The sequence below is a fragment of the Mobula birostris genome, chromosome 31 (assembly GCF_030028105.1).
Source record: "Mobula birostris isolate sMobBir1 chromosome 31, sMobBir1.hap1, whole genome shotgun sequence".
Classification (NCBI taxonomy): Eukaryota; Metazoa; Chordata; class Chondrichthyes; order Myliobatiformes; family Myliobatidae; genus Mobula; species Mobula birostris.
This window is the reverse complement of record NC_092400.1, coordinates 14,867,095-14,893,845: the sequence shown is the minus strand read 5'-3', so window position 1 is coordinate 14,893,845 and position 26,751 is coordinate 14,867,095. Positions and strand designations below refer to the sequence as shown.

At 40.4% G+C, this 26,751-nt stretch overlaps 1 protein-coding gene and 2 non-coding genes across 3 annotated transcripts in view; 1 reads left to right on the top strand and 2 right to left on the bottom strand.

Moving 5' to 3' along the window:
- The window catches only part of dhx37 (DEAH (Asp-Glu-Ala-His) box polypeptide 37), a 45,826-nt gene extending 29,828 nt beyond the window's left edge, over nt 1–15,998 (top strand). The window contains exons 18-28 of the mRNA XM_072247582.1: nt 555–661; nt 766–954; nt 2,887–3,011; nt 4,223–4,339; nt 7,085–7,257; nt 7,384–7,498; nt 9,264–9,401; nt 10,576–10,670; nt 12,803–12,876; nt 13,955–14,052; nt 15,321–15,998. Coding sequence (XP_072103683.1) covers nt 555–661; nt 766–954; nt 2,887–3,011; nt 4,223–4,339; nt 7,085–7,257; nt 7,384–7,498; nt 9,264–9,401; nt 10,576–10,670; nt 12,803–12,876; nt 13,955–14,052; nt 15,321–15,403 — 1,314 coding nt within the window. The 3' untranslated portion in view covers nt 15,404–15,998. The remainder of the gene's footprint in view (nt 1–554; nt 662–765; nt 955–2,886; nt 3,012–4,222; nt 4,340–7,084; nt 7,258–7,383; nt 7,499–9,263; nt 9,402–10,575; nt 10,671–12,802; nt 12,877–13,954; nt 14,053–15,320) is intronic.
- Nucleotides 15,999–18,529: 2,531 nt separating this feature from the next.
- Nucleotides 18,530–18,601, bottom strand: trnaa-ugc (transfer RNA alanine (anticodon UGC)). Its single transcript has one exon. It is a non-coding gene; the product is annotated as a tRNA-Ala (tRNA).
- Nucleotides 18,602–19,438: 837 nt separating this feature from the next.
- On the bottom strand, nt 19,439–19,510 carry trnad-guc (transfer RNA aspartic acid (anticodon GUC)). Its single transcript has one exon. It is a non-coding gene; the product is annotated as a tRNA-Asp (tRNA).
- Nucleotides 19,511–26,751: the final 7,241 nt, after the last annotated feature.

Here is a 26,751-nt window from a genome sequence, read left to right as displayed (position 1 = left end):
CCACCATTCTATCATGGGTGATTATTTACCTGTTCAACTCCATTCTCCCACCTTCTCCCCTTAACCTTTGACACCTTTACTGATCAAGGACCTATCAATCACTGCTTTAAATATTCCCAGTGACTTGCTGGCTGGTTTTATGCAAAAGCAGGCCTTTTTGAGCCCTGCCTACTCCTTGGAGCTTTATAATTTCCCTCCCCTCCTGTACTTCTCCAGTTCTCAACCTGAACATCTATATTGACTCTACACCCACCAGAACCATGCCAGTGCTTCCAAATCCTGACTTGCTGATATAAAATCCTTCTATTACTTTTGGTTCTTTTGCCAATCACCTTTTTTTTTTGCCTTCTGAAATAAGAATAGTTTGAAACAACTTCCTCCTTTCTGCACAATTTTAAAGACCTTCTCATCCTCCGTAAAGTACAGTGCCCTGAATTGACCACAAGACTTTATTTGTCACTGAACCAAGCTTTATTGCAACTTTTTTGCTCTTGTAATCTACGCAATATCGTGGTTGTAAAAGATGCACAATTAATTTGGTTCTTTATACATAGGTGATCAATTTTCCATTCCCAACACCTCCATCAAGAGAGTCACTAATAGCTGCTGAGGAATTGCTCATTTCTCTTGGAGCTTTGGAAGAGCCACCAAAACATGGAAGGTAAACTTTAACTCACCTTTTTAAGCTATAACTTATAACCGTCTTAAGCCCAAGTATGATGTAGTGATGACTGTACTACTGAAGCTATTCTCCGTTCCTTTCAGGTTTAAGGAATTAGAAAGAGCAAAGCTGAGCTGTCCAATCACATCACTTGGTCGAGCAATGGCATCTTTTCCAGTGGCACCTCGATATGCAAAAATGCTGGCCTTAAGCAAACAACATGACTGTATGCAGTATGTCATTGTGATTGTTTCTGGGATGACTGTAAGAGAGCTGTTTGAGCAGTTTGACAGGTAGAGTTCCCATGAATTTTTAAATACACTTTTAATTTTTGCCTCCTGATTATCTCTAGTGCAAAATACGAGATTAAAAAAAGTAGTGCGATAGTGTTCATAGGTTCAGTGTCCATTCAGAAATCTGATGACGTAGGGATCCCTCCTTGAAGATGTCCTGGATACTACAGAGGCTCGTGCTCTTGATGAAGCTGACTAAGTTTACAACTCTGCAGCTTATTTCAATCCTGTGCAGTAGCCCGCCCCCCCCCCATACGAGATGATGATGCAGCCCGTTAGAATGCTCTCCACAGTACATCTGTAGAAATGTACAAGTGTCTTTGGTGACATACCAAATCTCCTCAAACTCCTAATGAAATAGAGCTGCTGTTGAGTCTCCTTTGTAGCTGCAGCGTTGCGTTGGATCCATATTAGATCCTCAGAGATATTGACACCCAGGAACTTGAAATTGCTCACTCCTTTCCACTTTTGATCCCTCTATGAGGACTGGTGTGTGTTTCCTCATCTTACCCTTTCTGAAATCTGCAATCAGTTCTTTGTCGTACCTGCCAATCTAATTGTACTACAAGATCATCTATCTTATTCTATATACTGTGTGCATTCAAATATAACACCTTTAGTCCTGTATTCATCACCCTTTTTGATCTTGCCCCCATGTAATACTTCAATTCATTTCACTGGCCACAATTTTGCCATATCATCTGCCTGTCCTTTTTCATAGTTTTACTGCACACCACATCTGCTTGTATACTAATTGCTCCATCGTCAGCCCTAATATCCAGTTCCCAACCCTCTGCCAAATTAGTTTAAACCCTCCCTAAATCTGCCCGCAAGGATATTGATGCCGCTTGGGTTCAGGTGTAATGTGTCCTTTTTGTACAGGTCATACCTTCCGCAGAAGAGATCACAATGTTCCGGAAATCTGAAACCCTGCCCCCTTCACCAGTTCCTCATCCACATATCAAACTGCCAAGTCATCTTATTCTTAGCCTCACTAGTGTGTGGCACAGGCAGCAATCCAGAGATTACCACCCTGGAGGACCTGCTTTTCAGCTTCCTACCTAACTCCCTACATTCTCTCTTCAGAACCTCTTCCCATTTCCTACTTATGTTGTTGGTACCAATATGTATCATGACTTCTGACTGCTCACCCTCCCCCTTGAGAATACTGTGGACCTGATCCAAGACTCTTGCACCTGGGAAGGAAGATACCATCGAGATGTCTTTTTCACGTCCACAGAATCTTGTGCCTGCTCCTCTAACTATGTAATCCCCGAACACTACTGCACTCCACTTCTTCCCTCTTCTATTCTAGCCACAGAGCCACAAACCTGCTCACTGAGGCATCACCCTGGTAGGTCATGTCACCTGTCCCCACCCAACAATATTCAAGCAGTATACTTATTATTAAGGGGAACAGCCACAGGGGTACTCTGCACTGGCTACCTACTCCCTTTCCCTCTCCTGATAGTCGGGTACCTGCCTCCTGCAACTTGCGAATAACTACCTCCCTGTAGCTCCTATTTTGTCACCTCCTCATTCTCCCATGTGCACTGAAGTTCATTGAGCTGCAGCCCCAGTTCCTTAACAGGGTCACTAAGGAGCTGCAACTCGATGGAATTCACGCAGTAGTAGCCATCAGGCAGAGTGGAGTTCTCCCAGAGTCCCCACATTTCACACAAAGAAAATACCACCAAATCTGGATCCATTCTCAGCACAGTAGCTATGTACTAATAGACAAAGAAAGAGGGGGAGAAAACTTACTAAAAATTTATGTAGGACCTCCATCTGTGCTTGCCCAAGCCCTTTGAGCCAAAGCTGGACCTCTCTAACACAGCCCCACTCGAACAATGGCCACTCCAGAAAAATTATCTCAGTTTGTTTTTTCTTAGGACAAACCACTGTCTAACATTTTTAACTTACTGTTTCCAGACCAGCAATCAATGATGAGAAGGCAGAAGAACTGAAAAAGAAGAAAGCTAGAGTTTCACAAATGCAGTGTGTTTGGGCTGGGCAAGGCCCCTCTCTTAAACTTGGAGACATCATGGTCATGCTAGGTACAAAGAATTTCTTAATATTTTTGGGTTACGGGTTTTTTTATCAGTATCATGACCGTGTGAGTCAAAGGTAATGTTTGTGAATAGGCTTCCATTTTATGGAAGGCTGTCCAATAATTCGACCTTCACTTTCTCCAGATAGACACAAACTCAGGTTGTTAATGATTCTCAGTGGGAAGTGAAGTTGCCTATCCTAAATGGAGTGAATTTGAGCATAGCAATTTTACTGTTACTTCCCCGCTTCTGTTCACTATTCCCCTTTTAATCTTCTCTCTGTCTGGTTCCATTGGATATGTACATCAGGTGGTTCAACATAATGCTCTACAAACCACAAATATATTTTGCTGCTTAACCTCTTCCTTGATATAAGCTATTCTAAACAAATTCAGGCTACTTCCTTTTCCAGTTTTGCCAACTTACCTTTCTAAGTCTGGCTTCTTTTGCATAACAGAATGCTTTTGTCTCTGCATTTGCAGATGTGACTTAAACCACTTCAGGTTTTTAAATGCGTTTTTATGACCTTTATAGTTACCTACCGCTTTGATTTGAGACGCATTTTGTCTGGTTTCATTTCTGTAAAGTACAGTTAAATAGATCACAGCATTAAATGAAGCTAGCCGACTCTGTGTTCACCTAATGTATATTAAATAGACCAGTAATTTATTCCATAAGAAGCCAAATGCCAAAAAGCTAAATTGAGTGGAAAATTGGGAAGATGGTAGCTGCAGCTTTATTTATGACAACAGAATAGAATTGATGTTGGGGATGGGAAAGGGTTTACTTTAGCATTTGTTCCAAGCTTCAATTGTTGTTGCTTCTGAGTGCTGTTAAATCACCGTCAACACATGGCAACCCTATGGATACTGTAGTTGTCCATAGGGATTTTGTAGCAAGATACAGAAGTAGATTGCCAGGCTTTTCTTCCGCACAGATACTGCTACTGCCCAGTTTGGGACCCAGCCGGATTTAAACTTAGGACCATACACCTCAAAGTCCAGTGCTAATGCTACTACACCACTGACCGGCCCAAAACTTCAATTACTGTGTAATAAATTACATTAAAATTTAGGGACAGGTACTGTGACTAAGGTGTCAATAAAATATTGCATTACTGTCTTTAAAAATAGCGAATCCTGCAATTTCTAATGCACTACTTATCACTAAATAACTACATTTTAATTTTCTTTTTCTATATGTCTCTGACCATTCAGGTGCTGTTGGTGCCAGTGAGTACGCAGAATGTACCCCTCAGTTCTGTATAAAAAATGGACTTCGACATAAGGCAATGGTTGAAGTCAGACGTTTACGAGGGCAGCTAACTAACGTTGGTAAGAATTGATGTCAACTGTTAAAGGAATTTGTCACAGTTAAGAAAAGGGGGTTGATCTTGTGACTTGTTACAGTTATTGGTTATGACGGCAAATGACTATTATATATTCTGATTGGTACAATATCCATAATGCAGTTTCCCATGAAACCATACTAGACTCTTGTCTTCTCATCCTTTTTATCAATAATCTGGAGGAAGTAGCTTCCAGAGGAAGGGTAGACATGGGACAATTAAAATGTTTAAAAGGCATTTGAGCAGGTACTTTGATAAGAAAGGCTTAGCGGTATTTGGCCAAGTGGGATTAGTGTCGGTAACCATCATGATTGGCATTAATGAAGACCCTTCTCTATGCTGCACAGCTCTTTCACTCTGTCTATATCCAACTTTGTAGCTGATACTAAGTAGTTTTTAAATGTTTAATTGCAGTTAACGTGTGATTAACACATAAACGTTATAACATGTCATAATGGATAAGATAGAATCAACTTAGGAGGAAACATTTAAAAGTAATCCTTTGCACATGGTGTTCCAAGAATCCATGTTCCAGACATCCCTCCATCCCTCTCTTTGCTCCCTATTTTGTCACAGGGCCCCAAACCTGCAAATGAATTGTATTTATGACAAAGCTAGTTTTGCAATACACTGTGCTGGACAAAACTTATCTTTTCATTATTTAACATTCCTTCTTTGAAATTTTAAAGAGTTTTAATGAGACATGGAGGACGTGGTCCATTTAAGTTGTTTAAAATTATGGAAGGATTCAAAAGGATAGATACAGAGAAGCTATTTGGTGGGAAAATTAGAATTGTTACAGCACATTTGAGGTATCAATTCAGTTTAGGAAGGGCAGGAATCAACCCTTCCTGTCTTTCTTAAATTGTGGTTGAATCAAACTGGATGGAAAGCTTCAGCTGTTGATTAACCAATTTCAACATTACTTCTCGGTTTTGTGCTCTTGGCTGTTAATTCATCAAGTGAAATTTAAATAAATGACTTTGTTTTGAACAAAGTCTTTAAATTTGAGTAGGCCATTCATGAGTGACATCAGAAAATTAAGTATAATAGATGAGTAAAGAGTTCTATACATAAAGAATCTGCAGTTTTATTTCAGAAGTTTGTAGATGTTGGGTGTGGATCAAAAATCAAGTAGGTGAAGTTGAGGTACAGATAATTCATGGTCCATTTGAATGATAGGTCTGATTTGAGAACTTGAATGGTTAACTTCCTTTTCCTACAAACTTAGCAATAAGATGGTGGGTTATCCACTCTGCAGGATTAAGGAGTATCTACAAAATAGGAGCGTGCTTGAATAAGCGCTCTCCCCCCAATCTGGTTCAGTTGAAGCGCGTTGCAATGTTTTAACTTCTACATAATTCTGCACAAACCAATGTTATTGTTAATTTGACTGAGTTCGAAGCCACAGGTTGTAATACCCTGTGGTTTCTCTGTTCCATAGCTTTTGAGTGGTAATTTTACTTGCCCTTTATCAAGCTCTTTCCAGTGTTCAGTTTTACTATGTAAGGTGGTATCGGGTGACAGGGTGGTGGTATGCCTCTACCAAAGGAGGTGTAAGATGCTCCTTCCCTCCTCTAGCCTGCAGATCATGCTGGGCCAAAGTGTAGCACTTGCTAAGCCTTCCCGATCAGGCTCATGTGAAGCTGTCGGAGCAGGTGAGTGGTTGTGTGAGACGCTGGTGCGTAGACCATGATGGTTATGCAGCCACTGATGCCAGGCAGACAATCTCTGAAGAGTATTGATAATAGCTGGGGTCACCCTCTCGTAAAGACTCTGCCAGAAGCAGGCAATGGCAAATCACTTCCATAAAAAAATTTGCCAAGAATAATCATGATTGATTAGTATTAAAAGCTAATACAGAATTTTATCATGCTGCAGTAGTATTGGTAGTGTTCTAATTTGTTCTGTATTTCATTTAAAAACATAGTTTATTACTCATTTTGTTTTTTTTTAATACCTTTTTAACTATTTCTGTGAAACTTTGGCTAATTGGGGCAGCTGCTTAATTGGCCAAAATGTATTAGTCCTGATGTGTACCAATTAACGGAAACCATTTGATTTCTTTGCAGTGGAAGCAATAACTTTTTCCTTTTTAAATAGGGCTTCCATTTAAAGTTAAAGTCAAGTTTATTGTTATACACACAGTATGTGTATACAACAGTGCGATGAAAAACTTAATTGCAGCAGCAGCAAAGGTACACCACTGAATGCCACAGGAGAACCTTTCTCCCTCTGGCTACAAGGCTCTACAACTCCTCCTTAAATATATAAGTATATGGTTCATTGCACATCTGTATTTTGCACTATGACTTTTTAATGTACGTTTTGTATTCTTTTTCATGCCTCAATGCTTCCATTTTGTATTTTAAAGTATATATTTCTGACTGAGCAACTTTGCAACAATAATTTCCTTCTGGATAATTAAAAGTTTTATCTTACCTTATCACAGCCACATAGCATCATATAAGAATCATTCACAGGAAAAACAAGCATAAGTTATTCACAATTCTTGCAAGAAAGAACACAAATAGAACAAAACAAAACAGAAGTCCATTTTAGTGCAAAGTGATTTAAGCATTCATAATATTGCTGAACTGTAGTGAAGAGGCTTGTGCTTCTTGGTTCAAAAACAGAATGATTCTTAAATTTTAGTTGTCATCATTGCATTTTCTAAATGATCCCAATTTGTGTTCTTTCTAAATGCCTATTATCCCCTTGTCTTCTACAGTAAATGCGGTCTTCCCACAACTTGGATTGTTCGTTGATCCCAAGATGAAACCACCAACAGAAACTCAGGTCCTGTACTTAAGGCAGATTGTTATGGCTGGTCTTGGGGATCACATTGCAAGGAAGGTCCAATCGGAGGATGCGTTAGATGAAAAATGGAGAAATGCCTACAAGGTAAAGCAAATTGAACCTTCGGCACATAGATTTTTGATTTGAGTTGTGGCACTTTCCAGTTAGCATACAGGAGCATGAATGAACTGGTCTGCATTTGATCTAATATTTGTCTGTTCTGTTCTTCAGACCCCTCTCCTTGATGAGCCTGTGTTTATCCATCCAAATTCAGTGTTGTTCAAACATCTTCCTGAGTTTGTCGTTTATCAAGAAATAGTTGAGACTTCCAAGATGTACATGCAAGGTAAAGGATGTACTTCTCTCCAAACTTAGAAATTTTGTAGTTCTTTTTTAATAGCTATCATCATAAGGATGTTTCTGATAAGACAAGGCCAGTAAAGGTGAGATATTGAAGCATGCATCATATATTTCTGTACTTTCAGCAGTTCTCATTCTATATATAGGGAATTGAGTTTGGAGTAGCTGCATTCTGACAAAACTGGGTTTTATCTTGCTAAAAATTGAGAAGCGATGCACTGATTTTCTGAAGTTGATTCTGAATTGTTAAGTAGAGTTGTAGCTTCAATGTAAAGTAGGAATGTTTCGAGCTCTGTTAATCTGGCAAAGACCCGAAGCAAAGGTTTTTAAAGCCATGGCTAGATTATTTTGTGTCCTAGAATTGGGCGGGGAGGCTGCATATGAAAGCATAAGAAAGAACTAGGCAAACATAGATTAGGAGCAGATACTGTATCTGCAGGATTACTGTAGATGGGCATAAAGTTGGCATGAACGTGGCGGGCCGAAGGACTTATTCTGTGCTGTGTAAATCTTTGACTCTAAGGACAAAATGTTACGTGTACCTGGAATTTTACCACATAAGCCCTGCTGATTCAACACTACAGCCGTGAAGATTCTGGCAGAGATATGTAGTTATCCATTGTAATTCTTTGTTTTTGCCATGTTAGGTTTGTTTGCAGCTGCACAATCTTGTAAATGAGTCCAATGTAAATATTCTGAAAATAACTTGTTTTATTTCTGTATTTTATTAGTAATCTGATGCTTGAATTATTGCAAAAGTATCTTTGTACGGTGAAACAATCTTGACCACACATTGATTATCTTGGGAAATATAGTCTTCAGTGATAGTTTGCATTTGTTGACTGGGCGTTTGATGTCGTCTGGAGTGGCTTGCTCACAGATTTTTGAAATTCACATTTGCAAGTGACTTTAGCCATATTTCTTCCCATCCATCTACATCAGAAACATGTTCATATTGAAAATACTTCAAGCTATTAATTTGGACATGACAGTGTTCTTAACTTACAGATTAATTGCCTTGCCTCAATAACCTACACACGTAAGATCCTCCACCAACATTTACTAAGTTCTCAGTTTTAAATAGACTTTTTTCCCTGATCTTCTTTCCAAGGTGGATAACCTCTTGTTTTCTTACAATATACTGTCTGCTCCAGTTTGTTTAGGCTAACTAAGTCCATCCCTTTTGTAGATCTTCTTATTGTTCACTTTCTAAAAGGAGACTCTAGTATAGTTATCCAAATCAATATGTTCATAGGAACTGTATAACCTAAAGTGTGACAAGAAGAGCATTTGAATCATAATTTAAAGCCTTCTGGAAGATTTGTTCACTGTGTCCTGCTATCTTTCTCATCAAGTTTGTTTATTTCAAGTACAACAGCATTGTCTATAATTGAAGAAATTGGCCAAAATCCACATGCCACACTGAATAAATGCCACATGATGAAATTATCTTTCCATTAGGTACATGATAATTGACATTCCAAACTATTTTAATCTATAGACCAGACTGAGGATGAATGCCTTTCAGCAATATTATTCATTACTCTCAGCTTTCCTGAGAGCAATGGAGTGGAGCAAATTAGGTTGGAATGATAATTTCGTACATGAACATTTTTGACAGGCTGTGTGATATTATGGTGTGGCACAAATTCCAAATTGGTTCACAACTCTTTTATAAAATTCGTAAGGCTATATTTTTAATGTTCACTTAATGCAAATTTAATAATTGTGAAATCAAATTCTCTTTCCAGGGCTAACCGTGATTGAACCTGAGTGGATCCCTCTCCTCCTACCCCAGTACAGTCACTATGGAAAACCTCTGGATTCGCCCCCTCCCCGTTACTGCCCTGGGACTGGGCGGGTTAAGTGTCACAGAGGAAGTACCTTTTGTAAGTCGATGGGTTAGTTTATTGCTAATGTGTGCAGTGTATGTGTTAACTGGACCCTGAGGAGGAATTCTGCCTTTGGGTAGTACAAGATGGAATAGATGGCTTTGTGGCTAATTTTGCTGACAATACGAAGATAGGTGGAGGGGCCGGTAGTTCTGAGGAAACGGAGAGTCTGCAGAGAGACTTGGTTAGATTGGAAGAATGGGCAAAGAAGTGGCAAATGAAATACAATGTTGGAAAGTGTATGGTTATGCACTTTGGCAGAAGAAATAAACGGGCAGACTATTATTTAAATGGGGAGAGAATTCAAAGTTCTGAGATGCAACGTGACTTGGGAGTCCTCGTACAGGATACCCTTAAGGTTAACCTCCAGGCTGAGTCGGTGGTGAAGAAGGTGAATGCAATGTTGGCATTCATTTCTAGAGGAATAGAGTATAGGAGCAGGGATGTGATGTTGAGGCTCTATAAGGTGCTGGTGAGACCTCACTTGAGAACTGTGGGCAGTTTTGGTCTCCTTATTTAAGAAAGGATGTGCTGACGTTGGAGAGGGTACAGAGAAGATTCACTAGAATGATTCCGGGAATGAGAGGGTTAACATATGAGGAACGTTTGTCCGCTCTTGGACTGTATTCCTTAGAGTTTAGAAGAATGAGGGGAGACCTCATAGAAACATTTCGAATGTTGAAAGGCATGGACAGAGCGGATGTGGCAAAGTTGTTTCCCATGATGGGGGAGCCTAGTACGAGAGGGCATGACTTAAGGATTGAAGGGCGCCCATTCAGAACAGAAATGCAAAGAAATTTTTTTAGTCAGAGGGTGGTGAATCTATGGAATTTGTTGCCACGGGCAGCAGTGGAGGCCAGGTCATTGGGTGTATTTAAGGCAGAGATTGATAGGTATCTGAGTAACCAGGGCATCAAAGTTTATGGTGAGAAGGCGGGGGAGTGGAACTAAATGGGAGAATGGATCAGCTCATGATAAAATGGTGGAGCAGACTCGATGGGCCGAATGGCCGACTTCTGCTCCTTTGTCTTATGGTCTAAAGATCACAAAATGGAGAAGCATGGAGCATAATTCACTGAAACAAAGACAATTTTAAAACTTCCTTGCATTTATATTTGGTGAGGTAAGGTAAGTTTTCTATACTCATCAATTGCAATATTTCTGCTTATAGTCAGAGTTGGCTGGGAACTTCCTGCGGTTGAAGTAGACTACCCAGGGGGACTGGACCGATACAAGTACTTTGCTAAATTTTTGTTGGAAGGAACGGTAAGTGTTTCCTAACACAATACCGCACGAAAGGAGTCATATTCCAGCTGTCAGTGTTACATCTGAGCTCCATTATTGCAGCCTTTTACATTGTAAATATTGATGGGATGAATTCTACAGCCAAAAACTGCAAAGACCTTTGCCAAAAATACCCAGTGAAACAAGTTTTCTTTTGTATGAATGTTATTGTATTTCTGCTGTGCCTTCTGATGGTTTCCTCCCTGGTCACTCCTCTCTTGTGGCATTGATCACTCAGTGAAGTGTCTTTTCACAGTTGCTGAGTCAGAATCTGCTACTTTACCCAATTCACAGCTGGTGAGTGGTTGTGTGGTGTACACTTGCATGGAGTATCATCACACTCAGCTGTATTCTCATTAGATAGCCATACTCTGTTTCCTTTTACTGAATGGCAAAGGCCAGTTGAGATTGATAAATTATATGTAAGGGAATGATTTAGGCACTGGGCCAGGTGGAAAACGTCAGAGTGCTGGGGCCTGAGGCGAGGGATAGGCCAGTTCAGCTTGCGGCTCCTTTCTGCACTGTACTAAGCGTCTGTGAACTGACTTTCTTTGTGGACTTCAGTTCAGAATGCTCTGTCCTTGCGTTTATTGTTTGCATGATTTGTTTTTGTTTGTATCTGCACATTGGGTGTCTGATGGTATTTTTTGTTTTGTGGCTACCTATTAGGAGACGAACCTCAAGGTTGTATAATGCAGGGGTCCCCAACCTTGTTTGCACCACGGACCGGTTTAATATTGACAATATTCTTGCAGACCGGCCGACCGTGGGGGGTTGGAGGGGTGTTTGTTCAAGTAGGGTTAAACTCACCTCAACATGTCTTTTACAGTTAGGGTTACCAACTTTCTCACTCCCAAATAAGGGACAAAAGTAGCAGTCAAATCCCGGGACACTTTGCCCCAGGAAAAACTACCATGACCATAAAGACTTGCGCGGGCGCCTGTGTACGCATGCACATATGTGCCGATTTTTTCCCCCACAAATCGGTTTTGCCTTCATCTTCCCGACAAGACTGTACGTACATTATTTCTACTTCATATAGGCTATGTATTTATCATATCATTCCTGCTTTTACTATATCTTAGTGTTATTTGGTATGATTTGGTAGGTTATTTTTTGGATCTGGGAAGGCTGAAAAATTTTTCCCATATAAATTAATGGTAATTGCTTCTTCGCTTTACACCATTTCCACTTACGAATGGTTTCATAGGAACGCTGTACCTTAGCGGGGGAAATATGGGACAAACCAATTTAGCCCAATATATGGGACGTCCTGGCAAATACGGGACAGTTGGCAACCCTATGTTCAAGTTCAACAGTGCGTGACAGGGAATGAGGAAAGGTGCAGCTGACTCTCATGGTTTCCTCGCGGCCCGGTAGTTGGGGACCGCTGGTATACTGTATACATACTTTGATAGTAAATGTCCTTTGAACTTTGTTTAAAGAAACCTGGGGAGAAACTTTAAATGCACGGTTTTGTGCAGCTTGAAATATTTAAAATCTGAGCACAATTTGACTAAATTTCAGTAATATATTCTTCATCTATTTACATTGATGGAAGTTCTAATCAGTGAGTATAGCATCTGCATCTGCAGATTTTTTGTTGTTGTGCATGTTATTGATTGTATTAATGAGGCCTCCATTGGTCAGAGTCAACCATGGATGTAGCATCCTAAATATCTAAACATGCAAGCCAGGGCAGTACGATATGGAGAGTAAGCTGTTGCCGGTGTAGCAAGTTCCCCCTCTCTATGCATCTGATGAACCCAAAGGAACGGCAGAGACTGATATGGTTTGGCACCGGCAACATCACAGGAGTTGCCAGTCAACGTTGAACTCAATGTAGGACTGTCTTAGGCATTCGTTCCTGTCCAACAGGCTGAACTCAGTGAAATTGGCTGATTCTTAATTTAAGATTAACACCAACAGTTCCTTGTATACCTCTTAAAATATTTAATTGACAGGGTGAAGGAGAGAGTGTTAAGATTAAGGTGAAAAGTTGCTAATCTCTCGAGCTGTGTATGTTAATAAATTAAGATGCAAGATAATTTTCTTAATAATGCATTATGTGCTTTGGAAATAATTGTTTTTTTATTTTCCACCCTATATTGAAGGTGATTAAAAAACTTGCCTCATACACCAAGTGTCTACTTTCCAGTCCATCGACTATGTTAAAGTCCTGGGCCAAGTAAGTTTGTATATTTTTGTGAATAACTGAGCATGAGATGACAACGTTAAAGTAATATTTGATAAACTCATAACATTTCAATGATTATCTCTAGTGTTTAAGATAAAACTGACTTTTTAATGAATTTGATGGAAGTGCTCTTGTGCCAATTTGGAATGGATCAAGGCTGCAGTGCCAATGTACTATATCAAGCAGTTGTTATCTTCTCGCCTTGGACAGTCCCTCAGGATTGAAGGTGACTTGCTGCCACTGTGGTTTTAGGGCTTAAAGATGTCAGTGGGGCAGTTTCAGATTCCCCCGTTGATGAGGCAGAAGGTGCTGGTTAGTTTCTGATGTGTTCCACCACTCACACATGACTTCTGTGCTCCTGTTGCATGGTCTCCAAATTTTTGATCTCGTCCAAAATGTTTCTCTCTACTTTGAGCAGTCCTTGAGGCTTCTGTTTGTCAGGAAACATCCACAGTGTCCAATTCCACTGTCTGGTACTAGGCACCAAGACATCCCGTGGTGGTGTGGCACGTTGGTGTGCCACGACCCACAGTGGTGGCATGTCAGTGTGACATGCCTCTCGGTGGCATATCAGGGTGCCACATCACACAGGGGTGGTGTGCCCATACTAAATAGAACTTTGTTTCTGTGGAGCTATTGTTGGAGTTTAAATAATAGCCAAAGTCAGTGGAGTAATGGCATAAAAATTAACTTAGCAATACTGGGAAGCACAGGAGTGTAGTGGTTAGCACAACACTTTATAGTACCAGCAACCTGGGTTCATTTCCTGCCGCTGTCTGTGTGTTCTCCCTGTACTGTGTGGGTTTCCTCCCACATTTGAAAGATCTACTACTGGTTGGTAGGTTAAATGGTCATTGTAAATTAGGCTAGGTTTTAAATTGGGGGATCGCTAGACAGCACAGCTAGAAGGGCCTATTCTAAATTGTATCTCAATGAATTAAGAGGAAATACTATTTAGATATTTATTTGGGCTGGGAGATGTCATTGGGTGAAGTGGGGAAATTTTATTACTTGCTGTCATGTTTTGATTTCTGTGCAAGTCCAGTTACAAAATCCTGCTATTTCAAAGGCTTCAGCCGAGGACAGACGCCCTGCTGAGAGCTCTGGTTTCTGAAAAGGTAGACAACCGTGATGCATTGCTCGCTGCCTGGAAGAAAGATAACAAATGTGAGAAAACTGTTATGTTTTTGTTTCATGTTACCTAGTGCCATGATAAATGTTTGTGCAACTCGCATTCCTTTGTTGAATATGGAAAAGTTCCAGTAAAATCAAGAGCAACAAATAGGAGTAGTTATTAGTCTTCCTTGGAGCTATTTCTCCATCCATCACAATCATGGTTGATGTCTTTCACCCACCTTAGAGCCATTTCCTGTAACTAGCCCCATATCTTTTTTGTTCCCTTCATGCCTAGTAATTTTGAATGAACACACAACTAAACTTTCATAGCCATCCAGGAAAGAGAATTCCAAAGGTTCACCAGTTTCTGATTGAGACATGTTTCCTCATCTCAACGTTGCCTTTTATTCTCAAACGAGACTCCTCTGTCAGGGGAACCATTCAAGCCATTAAGAATCTTTGAAATGTCAATGAGATCCTTCATCATTCTAAACTTTAAGGAATATAGTCCCAGTCTACTCGATCCCTCCCATTTCTGGAATCAGTCAGACTCTTCTTTGCTGCCTGCCCTCCCTCACACCCCTCCTTGGGTAAGTGGGCCAAAAGGGTACAAAGTAAATCCAGACCCTGTCTCAGCAAGATCCTCTAGAATTACCCAGGACATGCTCTCGTCTCACTGTTGCAATCAGGAAGAAGGTATAGGAGCCCTTAGGCTTACACCACTAGGTTCAGGAACAGTTACTGCTCTTCAACCATCAGGCTCTTGAGCCAAAGGGGATAACTTTCACTTGCCTTTTCATTGAAATGTTCCCACGACCTATGGATCACTTTCAGGGACTCTTCATCTCATGGTTTCGATGTTTGTTTATTTATTAGTATTGTTTCTTCTTTTTGTATTCGTACAGTTTGTCGTCTTCTGCACTCTGGAACGTCCTAGTTGAGCGGTCTTTTATTGATTCTGTTATAGTTATTATTCTATAGATTTGTGTGTGCCCACAAGAAAACGAATCTCAGGATCGTATAGATGTGTATTTTGATGATAAATTTGATGTGACAGATGTGTATTTTGATGGTAAATTTACTTGACTTTCCTAATCATAAAGTCTGGCCTTCCAATCACAGCAGCTTTATATTGGCTTTTAGTAATGTGTGTAGAAACAAACCTGTTTGAATGTCATCTCTACGTAGTTTAATGAATAATCTGCTTTTCTGTTGTATGCACTGAAGTATTTTAAAAACCGTGTTTAAGTTTCCTGATAGTTAAATGTTTGGTGATAATTAACCTACTAATATTATTTTCATATTTTCATTTTAAACAGACCTATTGTCAGCTTATTCTCAATGGCTTCCTGAGTCAGTGCACACAGACGTCTCTCTTAACTGGCCTCCAGTAAAATTGTAAGATGCAGCTTTAGTTTCCAGTTGCCGGAAATAGTTTTCATTCAGAACTTACCCTCTTTGGTGCAGTTATATCCTTCTGATCAACAACTGATTTAACAATGTTTGAAGAAAGAATAAAATTTGCTCAAAAGATTGTAGATACGAAATAATATTTTGTCCATGTCAAAGACTGTAAAAGTGAAAACTGGTACATTTATCTAAAAAGCAAACCAATTTGGATTTGTTGGTTATTGAGCATTGGAATAATCCACATTACAGTTAAATACTTGTATCAAGTATACTTGTATACTTGATAATACTTGTATTATCTATTTCAAAGGAGCTTTATTTGATTTCTCATAGTTCCTACTTTGCTGCACTGTAACTATTTGTAACGAAAAATCAATGCTGCTTGTAGTATTTTTTAACCTGTAATTTTACTGTAGCAGTAAAAGTACTTTAAGTGCAGTTGCCTTGTAAACTAAGATTTTGGTCTTTATAAGACCAGGGTGGGAGAAGAAATGGTTTAAGACATGTACTCAAATTACCATTAAAAATATTTAAGCAGACCAATTCACTCTTGTTGGGTAGTTGCAATTTTTCAAATAAATCTTACTGTCTGCATAAACTGATTTTGTGTATTTTCTTTCCAACATAAGTCTTGCCAGAATAATTATAGAGTTTAGTTTTTGAGTTTATTTTTAATAACGCAATTTGCAGTGGCAAAACTAATCTAAAATCAAAACAATTGCCGCTAGCCTGTGACAGCGACAGGGTTGTTATACTTGCATGGTGCACCCTCAGCTCAATGTTCCAAAGAGTTGAATCCTTTATTAGCAATCGGCAAACAAATAATCTTGAAGTGGTCAGCAAAGATACGACCTGCGCCGGTCCCAAGCCACAAACTACCACGAAATAAACAAGAATACGTAAATTATTCCCTTCACCTTTACCACGCCTGCCCACTGATGTGACTAACATAATAAATGCGCAATACAGAATAGAAACATGTAGAGAACAGATAAGATACATGGCTCCTACACAATCATTCTTGCACACACTGCAGAACTAACGATGGATTTGGTATAAGTATAGAGTGTGGTAATTTGCCTTGAATGATGAACAAAATAACCTGCAATTAACTTAAATTCTCAGAGGTTAAACAAATACATTATAAGGCAAGCTTTTTCCTAACATTTTGCACAAAATGGTTATAAAAATATGAAATTCGTAACTGGTGGGGTGAAAGAATTTCGCAGTTCCTCTATCAGCTGGATTTTATGCTGGAATTCAGCAAGTTTCTCTGCCATCTTTTCAAAGGCTTTGAGCATGCTAACGTGTACTCTGATTTCTTCAGCAGTCATTGTCTGCTTGGAAGTTTTCTCAACTTTCTCTTGAATCAGAATCAGGTTTATTATCACTAGCATGTGATGTAAAATTTGTTAACTAAGCAGCAGCAGTTCAATGCAATACCTAATCTAGCAGAGAGTGAGAGAGAGAAAAATAATAATAAAATAAAACATAAAAATAAATCAATTATGTATGCTGAATAGATTTTAAAAATGTGCAAAAAAAACAAATACTGTATACTAAAAAAGTGAGGGAGTGTCCAAAGCTTCAATGTCCATTTAGGAATTGGATGACAGTGGGGAAGAAGCTGTTCCTGAATCGCTGAGTGTGTGCCTTCAGGCTTCTGTACCTCCTACCTGATGGTAACAGTGAGAAAAGGGCATGCCCTGGGAGCTGAAGATCCTTAATAATGGATGCTGCCTTTCTGAGGCACCACTGTCTAAAGATGTCCTGGGTACTTTGTAAGGCTAGTACCCAAGATGGAGCTGACTAGATATACATCCTTCTGCAGCTTCTTTCGGTCCTGTGCAGTAGCCCCTCCATACCAGAGAGTCATGCAGCTTGTCAGAATGCTCTCCACAGTACAACTATAGAAGACTTGCAATAAGTTGGTAAATTATCTCGTGGAGTCACAGAGCACTACAGAACAGAAACAAGCCCTTCGGCCAGTCTGATCGTACCAGCCTGGCTTCATACCCATTCCCATTTTCTTGCACCCAGACTATAGCCTTCCATATCTCTCATCATCTATATACCCTTCCAAACTTCCCTTAAAACCGTAAGATATAGGAGCAGAATTTAGGCCATTTGGCCCATCGAGTCTGCTCCTCAAGTTGAACCTTTTCAGCTGGCTGCTCATTCCACACTCATGCTACCCTCCGATTGAAGTAGTTTCTCCTCAGCTTCGTCTTAAATATTTCACATTCAACCCTAAAATGATGACCCCTAGTTTCCAGACTCAATGAGGTTATTCTATTCTGAGCTGTTGCTGTAAGAAATTACCAGGGGGCAGTGGTTGTGCAGTTGATGAGGTGGTATCTTTAAATTGCAAGGGATCGTCTAAGATTATGATCCCTGGAATTTGGAACATTAAGAATAGATCTGGTGTTTTATTTTAATACAAGTAGGAAGTGATGTAATCGATTAAAACTAATACGATTAATATGGGCGTCCAGGTTGAGGCATCAAAAACACAAGAAAGTTTGCAGGTTCTGGAAATCCAAAGCAAAGCAACACACACAAAATGCTGGAGGAACTCAGCAGGTCAGGCAGCATCTATGGAAATGAATAAACAGTCGACATCAAAAGTTGTTCGTTTTCTGTTGTAGCCTAAAGCGAAGAGCCAGGATTTTCAGAGGATTTTAGTTCGGGGTAGTAGTTGCTGGTTGAATTGTTCATTTAAAATTTAAGATTGATGGAATCATAATCTTAAAAATTGGAAGAGCAGGTCTGATACAATTTATTCATTAGTTTGCCTAATAAATTGAACATGGTTACGGAGAAAAAGAGTAATCCAACTTATCTTCAGTATTCTGACCAATTATTGTTCTAAATTAAAATTTTTTAAAGCTGGAATTATTGCAATGACCATCTGCTTTGACAAATTCTGCTTGTTTCGTTGAGATATGTTACAATCTTCCATTATTAGTGCTCACGGTATGTTTACAGTGCAAGTATTTATTTCATTTAATTTATCTTTAGAATGATGTATTTTATTTAAGAAAATGTAATGTAACTCTACTGCTTGTTTGCCTCTGTATCCTGTGGGCCGTCAATGATATTTATTGGAATAAAAGAGTGGACATGCCGGGGATTGAACCCGGGGCCTCATACATGCAAAGCATGCGCTCTACCACTGAGCTACATCCCCTACCGGTGATTGAACAGCGGAAACCTGCTTTCTTATAGAATGCAGCAAATGTTTGCGTGAGATGGCTGAACTTTTTTACTGTTAAAATTCAGGTCATGGAATCGGCCCAGAAAAAGACTGCTTACTGTGCTAATAAACCCATATTCATTAAGGAGATGCTTCTCATCATCTAAGTGACTTGTAAAGTCCAAATTGGTTTGGATTTGACGAGCAGATAAAGTTACTTGATAAGCTCACACAAAGCGCTGGCTGGAGGAAATCAACAGGTCAGGCAGCAACCAGGAACGGTCAACATTCCGCATGGGACCCCTCGTCAGGACTGTTTGTTTCTCAACATAGATGTCGCTTCATCCGCTGAGTTCGTCCAGCGCTTTGTGCGCGTTATTCCAGATATCCAGTAGCTGCAATCTCTCAAAATATACTTTATTGTCGCCAAACAATTAGTACTAGAACGTACAATCATCACAGCGATATTTGATTCTGCGCTTCGCACTCCCTGGATTACAAATATTAAATATGAAAAAAAATTAAAAATAGTTAAGATTAGTAAACATTAAAATTTTAAATTATAAATCATAAATAGAAAATAGAAAAATGGGAAGTAAGATAGTGTACCGAGAGGGTATTTGGAGGGTACGGCCCAGATCGGGGTCAGGATCCGTTCAGCAGTCTTATCACAGTTCAGTTTATGAATATGTGTCGAAATAAGCGGCAAAGAAAGCTGATGAATTTTTAAATAAATCGCAGGGAAATCTAAAAGAACTTTTGCAATGCAATGGTTATTGAAAGAGAGACTAATGAAATTTATGGGAAGAAAATAGGAAAAGGTACGATCATCTCCCCGTCGGGGAATTGAACCCCGGTCTCCCGCGTGACAGGCGGGGATACTAACCACTATACTAACGAGGACTTGGCACAGGCGAATGCTCTACTGTCTTCAACTTAAAGATGCGACAATGTCGGGTACAATCACTGAATTTTGTGAGTGTGGCGAAAGGTCTGCGCAACTGCCCACTCTCTCCTGATTTGACTTCCAAGAGATGCCCTTGGCAAAATAGTTTAACATTGCTAGCAACCTGTGCACATTGACATGGCTTCTTTCAAGTCTTCTTCAATATTCATTAAATATATAAACTATTATTATTGTGTTTACGGTAGCACCTAAAGATGCTAAGAATGCTGCATTTTTATTTATTTTACTAAGAGATACAGTGTGGTACAGGCCCTTTCAGACCAGTGAGCCGCACTATCAAGTAACCCACCCCAACCTAATCACAGGATCATTTACAACGATCAGCTAACCTACCAACCGCTGTGGTTTGGAATGTGAAAGAAAGCCCAAGTGGTTATTGGGGGTGATGGTACCAGAACTGAACTTCGAACTCCAACGTCCTGATCTGTAAGTGTCGCGCTAACCATTTGTTATTAGCATTTGGGCGAAAACTGAACCATATTCTGTCAGTTACGTGAGAACTGACTGTAAGTTGGGGTATAAGCACTGACAAGCTTCCCTAAGTGTGACACACTTCTATAGATGTGTAGCGGAGAATGTACTGACTCATTGACCTGGTATGGAAACACCAATGACTTTGAATGGAAAATCCTGCAAAAGTAGATGGATTCGGCCCAGTACATCACAGATGAAGCCCTCCCAAACTTAGAGCACATGTACATGAAATGCTGCTGTAGGAAAGTAGCATCCATCATCAAAGATCCTTACCACCCAGGCCATGCTCCTTTCTCGCTGCTGCCATCAGGTAGAAGGTACAAGAGCCTCAGGACTCGCACCACCAGGTTCTAGAACAGGTACTACCCCTCAACCATCAGGCTCTTGAACAAAAGGGGATAACTACACCCAACTGCCCATCTATTGAGATGTTCCCACAACCAATGACCTCACTGTAAGGAATCTTTATCTTGTTATTTCATGTTCTCATTAGTTGTTGCTACTTATTTACATTTGCATCTGCACAACAGTTGCTGTCTTCTGCAAGTTATTTGATCTTTCAGTGAATCTTGTTATAGTTACTACTCTATAGATTTGCTCAGTATGGCTGCAGAGAAAAAGAATCACAGGGTTGTATGTGGTGACATATATGTACTCTGATAATAAAATTTACTTTGAACTTTTTGAACTTTCAGGTCAAGGTACAAAGCGAGCATGCGTCAGTCATTGGTGAGGACTCGGCAGTATTTTACGAATGTTCATTACACGTTGACCAGAAACCGATGCTAATGAGAATGGGAAGTGTCTCATTATCAGATGATACTAAATTGCATGCATAGAACATAGAAACATAGAAAACCTACAGCACAATACAGGCCCTTCAGCCCACAATGCTGTGCTGTACTGAACATGTAATTACTTTAGAAATTACCTATAGCCCTCTATTATAGATCAGATTATTATATATCAATTGTATATGAACTGTAGCTAATTTAAGTATGTCATGTATTTTGTTTTAAATCCAATGTTCATCAACTTTTTTAAATGAATGTTGTTCCTTACTAAGAATTAGGAGAGCTTCCAATATCCCATTCAAATCTGGTGTACTATGTGATGTTTTTCAAACCCTATTACACAATGCAAGCAAATTTCAATGTTGAGAACTGCTGCAACATGTGGCGTTTCCCTTCAGAGTAAAGCTTTCAGAGAGATTGTACCACTCGTTTACAATAGAAACTAACACACAATAGAACCTGTCTGGTTATTTGAAGTTCAGAGCGTAGGTAGAAAACAGAAACATGGGAAGGGAGAACACAAGAATGGCTGTTAGCCTGAAGAGGAGACTTTGCACCAAAGCCAAATAGGAAAATAGGAAATATACTCATGGAAACAGGTGGCATTATTGAGGTACTAATTGAACATTCTAGTTCATTTCATGAAGGGAGAAATTAATGTTCAGCAAATAGAATCATGGTAGAGATTCTAGATGGGATAAAAAAATTGATTAGCAGCAAGTCCAGCATACCTGGTGCAGATGGGATGCATGCTAGATTTCTGAAGGAAGGAAATTGCTTAGGCCCTCATCATGATATGAACATGTATAGATTTCCTGAGCGAGTGCTAGTGAATTACAAGAGATAAACTCAGTTCACTATTGACCAAATGATTTAACTTTTCATGATTAGGTAAGTTCTAAAAATAGCAGTCATTTGGACAGTTTGCAAAAAGACAGTAAGGGTGGACCTGTTGAAGGCAAGTTATAAGGCTATACAATATGACCATGGTACTTAGGAGCAGAATTAGGCCATTTGGCCCATTGAGTCTGCTCCACCATTCAATCATGGCCAATCATTCTCTTATCCCCTCTGCAGCCCCACTTCCCGGCCTTCTCCCTGTAACCGTTGATGCCGTGGCCAATCGAGAACCTATCAAATCTCCACCTTAAATACGCCCAACAATTAGGCCTCTACAGCTGCCTGTGGTAACAAATTCCACAAATTCACCACCCTCTGGCATCTTTGTTTAAATGGATGCCCCTGTATCCTGAGGCTGTGCCCTCTTGTCCTAGACTCCCTCACCATGGAAAACATACTTTCCACATCTACTCTTTTCAATATTTGATAGTTTTCGGTGAAATTCCCCCCTCATCCTTCTAAATGGCCCAGAACCATCAAACGTTCCTCATTTGATAACACTTTCATTCCTGGAATCATCCTTGTGAACCTCCTCTGAACCCTCTCCAATGCCAGCACATCTCTTCTAAGATAAGGAGCCCAAAACTGTTCACAATACTCACCAGTGCCTTGTAAAGCCTCAGCATCACATCCCTGCTGTTATATTCTAGATCTCTGGAACTGAATGCTAATGTTGCATTTGCCTTCCTTACAACTGACTCAATCTTCAAGTTAATCTTTAGGTTGTTCTGCACCAGGACTCTCAAGTCCCTTTGCAATTCAAATTTTTGGATTTTCTCCCCATTTAGAAGATAGTCTGCACATTTATTTCTTCTACCAAAGTGCATGACCATGCACTTTCCAGCATTGTATTTTGTTTGTCACTTTCTTGCCCACTCTCCTAATCCGTCTAAGTCCTTCTGCAACTTTCCTGTTTCTTCAACACTAATCTTCTTATCACCTGCAAACTTGGCAACAAAGCCATCTATTCCATCATCTAGATTATTGACGTACAGCATAAAAAGAACTGGTCCCAATAGCAGCCCCTGCAGAACACCACTAGTCACTGGCAGCCGATCAGACAAGGATCCTTTCATTCCCACTTGCTGTCTCCTACTAATGAGCCAATGCTTTAATCATGCCAGAAACTTCCCTATAATACCATGGTCTCTTAACTTGGTAAGCAGCCTCATGTGTGGCACTTTGTCAAAGGCCTGCTGTAAGTCAAAATATATAACATCCACTGCATTCCCTTTATCTATCTGACTTGTAATCTCCTCACAGAATTCCAACAGGTTAGGCAAGATTTTCCCTTAAGGAAGCCATGCTGACTTTGTCCTCGCTTGTCCAGTGTCACCAAGTACTCCATAACCTCATCCTTAACAATTGACTCCAACATCTTCCCAATGGACTGTGATACCTGTTGTATTCGTTATTAAGGGATAGAGCAGAGCACACCAGGGTGTTAGCATGCAGGATACTCAGCTGAACTTGCATGACAACTCTGCTTGTACAGTATGTGAACTCCTCCCGCGTAGGAATGGCTAACTGAGTGCATCGGAATATCCACTATTGACTATCATTAGATCTCCTGTTCTTGAAAAAAAAATAGGTATGTACTTCTTGTGCATAGAACTGCATTGAAATTAAAGTCACTGAAATTGAGCGATTCAATTCACTTTAACCATAGCTCGTAACGTATGCTCTTCACATGAACGTAAAAAAGAAATGCCAACATTATAACTGCCTTTCTCTTTGTTTTTAATGGTCTTTCTCTTTGTTTTCCTCTTTTCTCCAACAATTCCCTTTTTTTTAAACAGTTTCATTTTGTGAAATGTTTTCAACATTAGAACACTTTTTAAGAAACACTAAATCTAACCGAGGTCAGGGTGGACTTCCTGATCACTTCAGCAAAGTGAGAGGATTATTCAGCCTCTTTAGTCACTTGCCCTAAGTTATTAGGCTATGGAGTATATCTCTGTGGTGGGACAGATAAGCGACCCGATCTGGTGGAAGTTGGTGGAAGTGTTGGAGTGGATGGAGATTCTTGAACAGTTGCATCCACCTCAGGTAAGTGGTCTTCATCATAAAGATCTGGCCACTCTGTTTCTTTCTATACCATTCATGGACTTTGTAGGCACACAAGCGAATGCCTGCTCTGTCTGATTTCACCATGTGATGTTCTGATCAGAAACAATCCAGGTGCATGCTGCCAGACTTTTGTTCCTTTGGTGGATTGGCCTAAGACCCAAACGGCTTCACCACTTCTGCGTCTGAGATCATGCATGCTCTTTGTTTTCTCATGCCGTGTTGTCTCACTTTGTCTAAGTGAGGTTGAAGAGGGAAAGGAGGAATAGACAGCCTTGTTTTCAGCCTCCAGTCCATTGACAACTCTCATAGATTGTAGTCATCCCAGAAGCTAGCAGTGCTTTGTAAAGGTCTCTCTGGAGGAGACTCTTAACAGTTTGTATTGCTCTTCCCGCTTCTCCATTTGTTTGTGGGTACCGTGGACTGATGTTTGAACTCATAGCCCCTTGCAAAGGCTTTGAATTCTGAGCAGCTGAGTTGCAGACCATTGTCTGACACAAGTGTCTCTGATATTCCATGGCAAGTGAGTACAGCTTTCAGGAGTCCTACAATTGCTGATGAGAATGTAGAGGACAGCTTGGACACCTCAATATCCCATGACTAGTAATCCACACTGAAAAGACACACGTCTCTTTTCAGCTGGAAAATGTCTGTGCCTGCAATTTGCCAGGAAGTGTCTGGGAATTCTATGGGACAGAGAGGTTCAGCATGATTTTGTGCAGGTTTCTGCATACTTCACATTGCTTTACATAATCCCCCAGCAGCGTGCTCAGACCAGGTCACCACACAGATTGCCTTGCTCTCAGGCAACATTTTTCAATGCCTTGATGTCCTTGGTGGCTTTGACTGATGATTCTGGCATGCATAGAAGTTGGAATGACGAGTTTAGAGCTCGTTAGCAGCAAACCGTCAAGAAGAAACTTTCAAGACAGTAAGGTCTGAGTTCACGAGCTCCTTTTAGAACAGCTGGCCATCCATGCTCACAGCATTGCATGACCTTGCTGCAGATTTAGTCTTTTTTCAATCAGTGCAAATTTCGTCCAATATACTTTGTGAGGCAGGAAACCTTTCACGTACCTGAGCTGAGAAGGTGTTGGTATCTTCCACGAGTGTCTGGTGTTGTGAAAGATTTGCTGGGGATATGTTCAATGTCATAACAGTATTGCCTACATCTCATTTTGTATCTTTGCAGACGTGGGGGTAAGTCATCCAAGTGTTGAGGAGGCTGACCAGTGGCTGTGGTCCTGTTTCAAGTAGGAATTTAGTGCCGATCAAGTAGCAGCTGAAACATTTACGAGAGCCAGCATCTCCTTTTCGATCTGGGCATAATGCTGTTTAGTAGGAGTCAGTGCTCTTGATGCATATGCCACTGGTTTCTGTATGGCACTGCAACATTACTTGAGCACTCCCCATAGCCCAAAGGAATAGATATTTGAAGAGACCTTGGTTGCTTTGTTCAGATCAAAGAACACCAATGTTAGCAGAGAGATAAGCTCTGCTTTAAGTGATGAGAATGACTTCTCTTGTGGTGCGTCCCAGATCCAAATGTTTCTCTGAGAGAGGAGGTCACGTAGTGGCTTTGTTTTCTCTGCCAAATCTGGAATGAATTTTCCCAGCTGGTTTACCATGCCAAGGAAACTGTGGATCTCTGATACATCCCTAGTTTGTTCCATGCTCTGAACTCCTGAAATCCTGCCGGTTTGTCTGAATCTGGTTGCACTCCCTCGGAAGACCATTGATGGGCTAAGAACTTCACCTCCAACTTTGCAAATTCACATTTCTTTCTGTTCAGGGTGATTCCAGTCTGTTTCAGTTTCTCCAAGACAGCTTCCACTCTTTTGTCACGTTCCTCTCTTGAGCCTCCAAAGATGAGTGTGTCATCCATGTGGCAGACTACTCCTTGCAGTCCCTCCAAAATGCGGTTCATCCTCATCTGAAAGCGTTCAGGAGCTGATGAGATGCCCGAGGAGTGTCTCTTGAAAGCATAGTGTCCATACGGTGTGATAAAGTTGTGAACTTCTGTGACTCGGGAGCTAAACAGATCTGCCAGAACCCTGAGTTTGCATCTAGTTTGGTGAAGAACTTTGCTCCATCTGGCAAACCCAATGTGTGCTCAACAGAGGGCAGAATAAACTTCTGCCTCACTGCATTATTGAGTTTTGTTAGATCAACACAGATATTCACTATGTCATCTCACTTGGGAACAGGAACATTGCCCAGCAGTCAGTACTCCATTCACTCCAATTATAATTTCAATTGTCTCCATTCTCTCAAGTTCAGCTTTGACTTTGTTCATCAGTGGGACTGGTATATGCCTCGCTGTGGTCAGAGAGTAGGGTGTCACTCCTTCCCTCAGATGGATAAGGTACTCTTCTTTCAGTACCCCCAGACCTGTGAACAACTCCTGGCACGTCTCCTGCCACTGAACAACCTAGCAATGTGGTTCAGCTTCTCAATGGCATGTCGTCCCAGGAGTGGTGAGAAGAGATTCTGAACAACGTAGACATTCTCTGTTAACTGTTTCTCAGTTTCACAGATGGAAGTAATAGACATTTATTTCACACTGAGCTTATGTTTTCCTGGCCCCATGAGCACTTCCTTTGATGGATTTAGCATAGTGCCTGTTTTCCTCACCAGTTTTGCGAACAGACGTTCAGGGGTGGCTGACATCTGTCCCTGCGCCCATTTTGAATGTCACGGCTTCATTGTAGTACACCAGCCTTGTCTATTTGAATCGAGAAGTCCAAGGTAAGCTCTCTCTTCATCTGAATCATGGTCTCCTTTGACCTCCTGAAGAACTGTTTTTGAGTGACACTGGCTTTTATAATGACCACCTCTGTTGTGCTGCTGGTATTTCACTTCTTTTACTGGACAGAGCTGTTTGTCCCACTTGTCTGTTTTGCTTGAACTGTGTTCTACTGCCCCTCTTTCTGACTGCACTT